The sequence below is a fragment of the Polypterus senegalus genome, chromosome 14 (genome assembly GCF_016835505.1).
Source record: "Polypterus senegalus isolate Bchr_013 chromosome 14, ASM1683550v1, whole genome shotgun sequence".
Lineage (NCBI taxonomy): Eukaryota > Metazoa > Chordata > Cladistia > Polypteriformes > Polypteridae > Polypterus > Polypterus senegalus.
This window is the reverse complement of record NC_053167.1, coordinates 12,557,529-12,567,239: the sequence shown is the minus strand read 5'-3', so window position 1 is coordinate 12,567,239 and position 9,711 is coordinate 12,557,529. Positions and strand designations below refer to the sequence as shown.

General features: G+C 38.0%; 1 protein-coding gene across 1 annotated transcript in view; it reads left to right on the top strand.

Annotated features, from left to right (window-relative positions):
• Positions 1 to 554: 554 nt before the first annotated feature.
• slc13a3 (solute carrier family 13 member 3) overlaps positions 555 to 9,711 on the top strand; it is a 128,540-nt gene continuing 119,383 nt past the window's right edge. Inside the window, exon 1 of the mRNA XM_039734979.1 lies at positions 555 to 801. Coding sequence (XP_039590913.1) covers positions 691 to 801 — 111 coding nt within the window. The 5' untranslated portion in view covers positions 555 to 690. The remainder of the gene's footprint in view (positions 802 to 9,711) is intronic.

The following is a 9,711-nucleotide window of genomic DNA, read 5'->3' as shown; positions in this document are numbered from 1 at the left end:
TCCGATTTGTCTTGTCTTGCGTAACAATCGGTCCAGTAAACGCGGTTAGCAGTTTAATAAAATGTTCTAAGATGACATGCATCAGGTATAACTGCGGGTTTTAGAATCCAGAACTCGAAGTGTTTCAGAGCGGTCCCTTTCGGTTAAAGCGTGTTCAAACTGACCAAAAGCAAATTTTACAGAAACCCTCACACAGCTTTTATAATTTTATTTTAATGAAAAGTCAAGCAAAATGACACCTTTTATTGGCCTACTAAAAAAGATTACAATATGCAAGTTCGGGCTAGGCAACTCGGGCCCCTTCTTCAGGCAAGATGTAAAATATTTTTATTATAAAATGTACACTTCCATCCCATGTGCCCCTCACAGATTCCTTTCTAAACAATACCGTTACAATAAAAATTAAAGTATTCTTAAACCCAGGAATTTTCAAAATAACATACTGTCTCAGAAATTTAGGAAATTCTATTGGTATGGAATAAAACTGTCCAGCATTGCCTCACAAACAGAAGCGCAAATCTCATCTCCGAAAGTGATTAACTAATTAACCCGTGCCGGGGTGTAACCAAGTGGCGCCTCTCCCTCTGACTGCGTGCGGCTCCAGTGGTTAATCTTCTGCAGAAGGACCTTTAAATGGTCTAGTACGGAGCGGCGCGACCACTTTCTGGTTATAACTTGCTCTCATTCCCGATGGACTTGCTGCTTCAATTCGCCAAGAAAGTGTGGAGCGTCCGTAGGCTCCTGGTGCTCTTCGTTACACCTCTCGTCCTGTTGCCGCTTCTATTCACGCTGCCCTCCCGGGTGAGTTCACTGCCGTCCGTCCGTAGTACCGTTTGCTCAGTCCGAGCGCTTTTGAAGTGTCCGCACGGTCTCTACTATTGGGGGCAGTAAAGCAATGGTCAATACTAATAATGATCAACACTAATAGTTGACAATGCTGGCTTGTAATGCATTTTTGACGTTTTTGCAGTGAGATTTCGCTGCACTGAGTGACAACGCGCAGCATAGGTCAGGCGGAGCGCTCATATCCTAAAAGTGTATTAAGAGTCCCAGAGTGTTACGGGTTTGACACGATTGAGGAAAATAAAACCAATTTGGCCTATTTATTTACATTGCAGTAAATTTTGAAAACGATGTTTTATTTTGATTAATGAATTTTAACAAGATATTTTAACCTTTCATCATTAGAAAATGACAGATGACTTTCAAATGCGAACACACACGATGTTTTAATGGATTAAAAAGCCACGCGCATAAATAAACACGATTTCCAGAGTGTCTCATTTTAAGTATTTCATTTTTTCAGTGCATTTCCATTCACGCATTTTTTTGCAGCAGGGTGGCGCAGCGATTGGAGTAACACTTTCAGATTTGTTTTTTTTCTGATGAATTTTAGGTTGATTGGTGGGGTTGTGAAATAGTGTGCAGTTTGAGGCAATTTGGACTTTGTGATACATAAAGCAAGTCAAGAAGAAAGTTAAAATGGGAATACAATAATGAAATGCTTATTGCATTTTGCTTCCATGTGCTCTGGTTTCAAATGAAAGCTTTTCTTCCTTTGTTTTGCCTTTTTGAGGTTATGCTGCATTTACCTTTTATTATCTTTTGTGCATCCTGGCACTCGGGCGCCTTTTCCTTGGTAGAACTGGCATTACTTTGTATGGGCAAATTTTCACTTCATCATTCTCTATTAAATGAGAAAAAAGGTTAACTGAGAAAAATGGAGGGAGGGTTCTAGTTGAATTAGTATGCAGAAGGCTCATACTTTTTTGTACATTTGATTTGATACTATCTCTTGGAATCGTCTGTAACATACCTTTCTTATGCTTATAAAATGACGTAATTTTAGCAGTATGAAATCAAAAGGTATACTATAATGAGCTGTTCTGTTGTATTTCCTACATTACCCTAACCTCGTCCAATCACAAGATTCATATCCTGGCTAAAGTTTCAGCTTTTCTGTATCACACCCTGAAACTGACACAGTGCTGGTCTTATCATGATATTGAGAACTGAGAGAAAACCACAGGCAGACATTATTCACAACGGTTCATACAGTTCGTATGTGATGCCTTGCTCTAACTTTATTTTGTCTTGATCATGTGGATTCAGAGTGAAATGAGGAAGAAATAAATTATAAGAAATGATCTATTTGTCATACACATATACTATATACTAGATAGGTTATTATGCTGGAAAGTACAAGCTGTGTGCAAACAAACAACGCGCTAGCAAATATGCTTGATGAATTAGTTTAATATTACATAGCTATATTCATTCTTCATACGTTACCTTCATATGTAATCTTTTAGTTAGCCAATAAAAGGTGTTGTTTTGCTTGACTTTTCATGACATCCCTAATGGCTAACATGGTACAATACTCTAATACTATGTTACCTCAAATAATGTTTTATTATTCTAATTCAACTTACAGGCTTTGCTTTTGAAAAGATTATCAAAGGCTTGCAAACGATCAGCATAAGGGTACTTTCATGATTTTTATATTTGGACACTTCTGGTTTATATTTCACCCGTCTTTTTCAATTAGAACTTTGATTTGTATTTGTTTAAGTATGGTTTTATTACATTCATGATGTTTCCATTCCTCCATTTTGTATTCTGTTTAGGATTGCGGTTGCTGCCATTTTGTGTTTGCCATCAAACCGTTAACCATAAAGTTAGGGGCTTGATGGCAAAAAGTAAAAATGAGTTGATAATGAAACTCACTGACAATTTCATTCTGAAGTTTGGTGTAATTAGAAATAAAAAGAGCACTTACTGTAGCTGCCTACAATGAGGAATGTCATAGTATACAAGAAGTGTGCAACCTGAAACAAAGACATGTGAAAATATTTGCAGTTGTTCACAAACATATGCAGTTAGATGTTCTGTTTTGACTGTATGCTTATCTCACCATTGCATCATTTGATGTAAATATTGGGACACATTTCCATGTTTATACTGTGCTTCCATGTTATATTTGACAATTGCTCCAGTTTTGTGCCTCTCACCATTACCGCCTGCATGTCACTCTTAATCCCTCACCAAATGCTTGGTGACTTTTGAAGGTATCCATTACACGCTAGTACCGTACCCTCTGCTGGCGCATGACTCAAGTGCCAAGGCACTACAGTTACACAGAAAGTACAGACAGTTTCACCTGAGAGTGTGAATATTTTATCACAAATTGGAGATACACGCATTAGTTAGGACATGGCAAATGAAAAAATACACTGCACTGCCAAGTAGGCAAAAATACTTGGCAGAAATGGAAATCACGCCAAGTGCATAGTGATTTACAGCTTTTATTTGCTATAAGAATTACAAGCTGCATAGTAGCAAATTTCATTTGAACACTCTTCCATGTGGTATTGGGGTCACTTGGTAATACCTTTATGGAGCTGTGAAACAACACTTTTCATTATATTCACAGTATATTGTCATAGATGGCCGGGGCCTTTGCCCAGCCGGGACACCTCTGCTATGGAAGGACCAGGGCAGCCAGTGTGGATAGAGCACTACCTCCCTCGAAACACTAGATGATGTTCGCCCCCTGGGTGGCAGCCATACCTCGGACTCCTGCATGGCTTCATGGGAGATGGACTCCCGACACAGCCCTGTTGGGATCTGGGGGTGCAGTTTTTCCTGAGCCTGTGTGGGTTCTTCTTCCTCCGCACCTGGAACTGCTGCCAGAAGTAGGGCAACGAGCACCTGAAGCATTTCGGTTGCCTTATATAGGGACCAGTGGACAGTACTCAGAACCGGAATCGGGTGGAAGGTGGACAAGGCTTGCCAAGCAGGAGTGGAGGAGTAAAAGAGAAGAAGAATTATAAGTATTGTGTGCTTTCATGTTTGTGGGACTGAGTTGTGCCAATGGGAAACAGGGAAGGCGTTTCCCACCTGGTGAAGAAAATAAAAGTATCGTTTGTTTTATAAGAGTGCTTCTAACGTCTGTCTGACAGGTTGAATGGCTGGCATGTCCCCTACAGTTGTTACTATATATATAATTTTATATAAACGTCTATGGAAGTATGTGTGTCTGTTTGTCCTGCTCGTAAGTTTAAGGTGACTACAGCATGAAGCACAGAGAACCAGCAAGGTGGCCCCAGTTAACGAGTCGAAAGAAGAAAGCAACCCTGTTGCCAAAGTAAAACCGAACAGTACCTGTTATAGAATATGTAAAAATATTTGATGGAGGACTGATTGGAATTGTAGTCCTTACATCTGCAATGGTTTTTGGGTTGCCTCTCCTCCCATTATAACCAATCTCCTCGATATGAGATATATACCCTGTATTTTAAGCCTGAACAGTGGTATAGCACAAGCCAAAATTTCATTAAAATCAGTTCAGCCTTTACTCCATGATTAACAAACAAAGAAATATCAAGTGGAAACTGTTTACCATTTTTTTCATATAGATTTATAATTCCTACTTGGCCTGAAATTGTATTTTCTGATGACAGTGGATTAATAACAAATCTTTGTTGTGGCTTCAATGGAATTTGCTTCAGTTCTATAGTTACTGTATATTTTATATTGCTTGCTAATCATATTTTCTGGATATCTTTTATAGTTGCTATACCTTTTACTGATCATGTGACACTCTGTGTCATGCTGTGAATATATATGTTAGCAGGGTTCAATAGCTTATCATGTAGACCCAGTAACATACAGGACCTTTCTACTTTCCTAGATTTAGTGGGTTACTATCAGTGGGTAGTGAGAAATCTGTGGGACACTGCAGCACCAATACATATACTAATCACTTTAGATGCCAGGGTATGAGACCGCTTTCTGCAAAGGAAGGCCAAGGAAACCCAGACCATGGTACCTGTTTGAGTAAGTCCCAGATGAGCCTCCAGCTGTCACTGGCAAGCAATTTGTCCAAGTCTATGTCCCCACACTATCTCTGGTCATCCTCTCTGAGAAAGCCGAGATGAGAGACTTGAACCCAGCATGTTGGGACAAAAAGCTGCCATTTGTACCCCACATTTATGGTTAAGATTAGTCATCTGCAAATCTGACTTTCTTACCTTATGACATGGCTTTTTAAGAGAACTTGCTCTCTCAGTCTTGCTATGTACGCTGCCTGTTACATTTGCCCCACCATAGTTGCCTAAGGTGTTCATTATCTCATAACAGAGCACAATCACCTTTATGAAGAGGCTCGTCAAGGAGACATTATCCGTGTTGGGGCACCAGAACACCTGCACTGTGACAAGGAATGGAAATTCAAGTCAGAACTAATGAAGGAGTTATTCCAGCTCCTTCCAATCCACTTTACTCACACCATTATGCTACAACCTTAGAGCAACAGACTTGTGGATTGTTTTTACAAGATCCTGGTCAACAAGTTCTCCATTGTAATAGTGGAGCATCAGAAGGACTGGAACCAGCATGAGTTGGTGTATTGGATATATAGTGTATAGGACAGAGAGCCGTGGTGATGCATTATGAGTGGTTGGCCTCTTACCACCACAGTGTAGAGTCAAGTTTACTTCCCAGCAACACAGCACTCAATAGTTGTAACCTTCTTACTGACAACACAACCCACAGCAGGAGAAAAGAGCACCTTGGCGTTTCAAGAATTTGTGCACCACTGCTAGGAGCTGGAAATGGTTACTGGGACACCCCTTATATATACTGTAGCTAGTTTATTACATATGGATACTCCTATATGTTGGTATTAGAGACCAAAGGATTTATTTCAGCCTAATTCAAATGATGGCATGGATTTGATCATGTGAAAAATTGTGAACTTTAAGTCTAACTCTCTAATAACTTTCCACAGTCTACAGGACGATTTATTACATTTTATTTGTCTTCTGATTTTTAGGAATATCTTTGTCTAATAAGCCAACAGATCTACTTAATTAACTTGATTAAATATCTTCATTAACTTGAATAAATAATGGATAACTAATTAAATCAATTGATTTAAATGATTAAATAACTTACTTAAATAACTATTGAATTACATAACTTGCCTCTCTCCACTAGAGCTGTTGGATAAAAATATATACACAGAGTTGACTGTGGTGGGCTGGCACCCTGCCCGGGATTTGTTCCTGCCTTGTGCCATGTGTTGGCTGGGATTGACGCCAGCAAAACCCCGTGACCCTGTGTTAGGATATAGCGGGTCGGATAATGACTGACTGAGAGACACAGAGTTGATTTGAGGCCATTTGTACTTATTGCCAAAGGCCATAGAAAAACAATATGATAATAATGTTCTAGAAACTGCCAGATCCAGCCGTAAGAGGCTGCAGAGGCCATATGCCTTTTGTTCATCCTGTACTTGTGGCGATGCCAGCTATAGAATGATGCACTCTGCATAGAAGCAGTGAGGGAAGAGATGGAGGAGCTGCAGAGGCAGTAGTCTCTTGGCTGTCTGCCTTCCTTTAGTGATGCTATAACCAATAAATGGCCACAAACTAGAGTTCTAATATTTGGGACACTGATTGGCCATGGCAACAGTATTCTTTTAAAATCACGTTTCACGCAGCTGCCAATCTGTGCAGATTGTTCACATTTCTTTCTTCTATCAATTAGAACAAAATGCCTTGTAAATGGTAATTTAATTTTTTGTTATTATTATTATTATTATTATTATTATTATTATTACTAGGGGGTTCTGCCCCCTGCTCGCTTCGTTTGCCAACCCCGGGGCGGGAGCTAGCCACTTCACAGCTCTGCCACCTGCATATGGGGAAGCAGATGTACAATTTAAACAAATTGTTATTTTCATGGGAATTGTTACATTTTCATAATAGAACTAACTAATTTACATTTCAGCGAGTAATTAACCATAGCAAAAAATAGTAAAGCGTAATAAATTGAAAGAAAATTGGTTCATGTTGCATTAGAGGTATTTGTTGAGTTCTACGATTTCCTGTTTGGATTTGAAATTAACAGGCAAATACTTTTTAAACTTACACTTTTACTGTAATACTTCAGTAAAAACAATATTTGTTTTTTCTTCAATATCAAATTTTGATTCTGTGTTTGTTCTTATATCATGATAATGTAGTGTATAACTGTCCATGCATGAATATCATTTCTTTCTTTCTAATAAATAAACCGACTTTTTCAAACATTTGTCTCTGTGATTTGTTAATTGTCATAGCAAAAGCTATTCTAACAGAAAACTGTTAATGTTTTAATATGAAATGCATATCAAGATCTCCTTTGGTGCCTAATGTTATCCACAGAATATGTACTACTGTACATTACCTTTCTTGTTAAAATTATACATGTTAGAATTTTTAGACCAATTTTCAAAACAACTAATCTTGTCCAATTGCATAGCCTATCACTCGTACATAAATTATGCAATAACATTATGATACATCCTTCGTTCAACAGTAATTCGGCCGGTGAGAGACCGGATGGTGTTAATGGTTATAGATATTCTACGGGATATTGTAAGTTGATGTTTTCATCTTCCACACAATCACCACCAACTGTTTCAGCATAGTCTACTAATACACATTTAACCAATTTGCTGTGTAACCAATCAACAATTTTCGTATTAATTCATTTGACTTCATCATTTCTCGGTGCTAAGATTGCCCATGTACTCATTTCTTCTGTTGATAACCCTTCGGGATAAAATTCTTCAATAAGATTTGGACATAATAAGTGATCTTTTATTGGGAACTTAAAGTGAAGAAAATGTAAAAGTTTATAAGAGCTGAGAGCGCAAGAACTGTGTCTGACAAAAGCATTCACCATCACCACCCCGAAAGTGGATAGTAGATGTCACGTAGTATATGTGTACCAAATTTCAGGTCAATAGTTCAAACTGTTTCCGAGCTACAGGTGATTTAAAATCCTGGACAGACAAACAAACAGCCACGGTAGCGTATTATATAAGAAGATCAGTATTTTAAGCAATGGAATACCTAGATTTGTATTTTCACAAAGATTTCAGAGCTAATCTTTAATTGCTCGTAGTAAATCAATTGCATCCTTGACTTTCTCTCAGAAATCATCTCTATAGCACATGAAAGCAGTATGATATCCTGTATGGCCTGTCACTGCGTCCTGTAGCATAAAAGTAAATCCACGATGTTTGGGGAGACTGAAGTTGGCAGCTATTAAGCTGCACGTGCATGGCACAGCATGTTTTATTAACTTGTAAAGAGTAAATACTCTTTGTAAGTGACATTCAAATACCTCACATTTTGATACCTTAAATCTTACAGTACATCCTAAACCCATATTCTTGCAAATTCTACATTAAATCATATCACAATGCTTCCATAACAATGTAAACTTCAGGGTTCTTGTAAATACTCATTTTGTGGCTTATGAAGAGCTTTGAAATTCTTGTATGAATGCAGATCATAGTAAACACATCGACTAGAAAATATTAAATTAAGAATGTAATACTACATTTGCCTGTTCACCCATTACCTTAAGTACAGATAAGCAGAGGATATGGATGATGTAAATTTTATATTATTGCTTTATTAAATGCTGCACCATTACCAGGAAATCTTTTCTTCAGTAAGTGAGAAATTAAGACAAACAAAAAGAAATATAATAGTAGTAACCTGGCATGGGGGGACATTGTGATTAACTTAATCAGGGCAAACTTTATCTTTCCAGTGCAACTTGGAATGACCAGATCCCCATTTTTCTGCATGGCAGCTTCCTTGCTCTTTTTCTATTGAAGAATCAATAATGGTTAACAAGCAGAATCAATAATAGTTAAACGTATAATCAATAAGAGTTAATGTATATCTTTTTTACAATGCAGCCTGACAATTTGAGTTAATACATTTTTCATTTTACATACATTGCTTATCATTTTTTATGACACTTTTCATTTTTGATTAATTGCAGCACTATACTTCAGCCCAAATCTGGATAGACACAATATATGAGCGGGGATCCGTATATTTCTGGAATTGTTAGAAAAAAATGTATTATAAAACTTAACAGCATTTCTCTTATAGTCACTTTCAAAATATTCTCTTTGTGGTACAATACACTTGTCCCAGCACTTCTCCCATTGCGGGAAACATTTCCTGTGCTCATCTTTTGTTACTGCTGCATTTTTTTTCTTGGATTTTTTCCACAGTAGCAAATCTTCTTCTTTTCTATAGCCTCAATTTAAAATTCAGAAGCAAAAATAGTCACAGGGAACAAGATCTGGTAAATTTCTCAAAACTGACAATGCAGTGTGTGCAGGTGTACTGTCACAATGCACAGTCCAGTTTTGGGTGTGCCTTTGCAACAGATGTTTTCTTCCTAAAGCTTTCCTTTAGAAGCCTCAGCTTTTCAATGAATTGTCACTGGTCAAACAAAACACTTTATGAACAAGTCTGTCTATGTTAACAACTGTGATCATCATCTCTTGAAAAATCTGCCATGGTGGCTTGGAAAAAAAAAAACTTGTATAAGTCACGTGCAGTGGCTACATTAAAGTGTGGCTTCCAGAACTGTAGCCCCTGACCTAAGACTCTCAGCCAATGATCTTCAAGACATTTGCCTCTCTTCCTGCCATGCCATAACAGTGTCGAATATGCACTCCCAGCTGGTGCGAACCTCCAGATTTTTTAACTGTGGAAAACTCAAAGGAGGCCCCCCAATATTCAAATAGTGGCATTGACGTTGGTAGAGGGGCCCTAATTAGTGCTAAAACTAGTGACACCTGTAGTCGCATACATAGTGGATTCATGGACAATCCATTGCATCCACTAA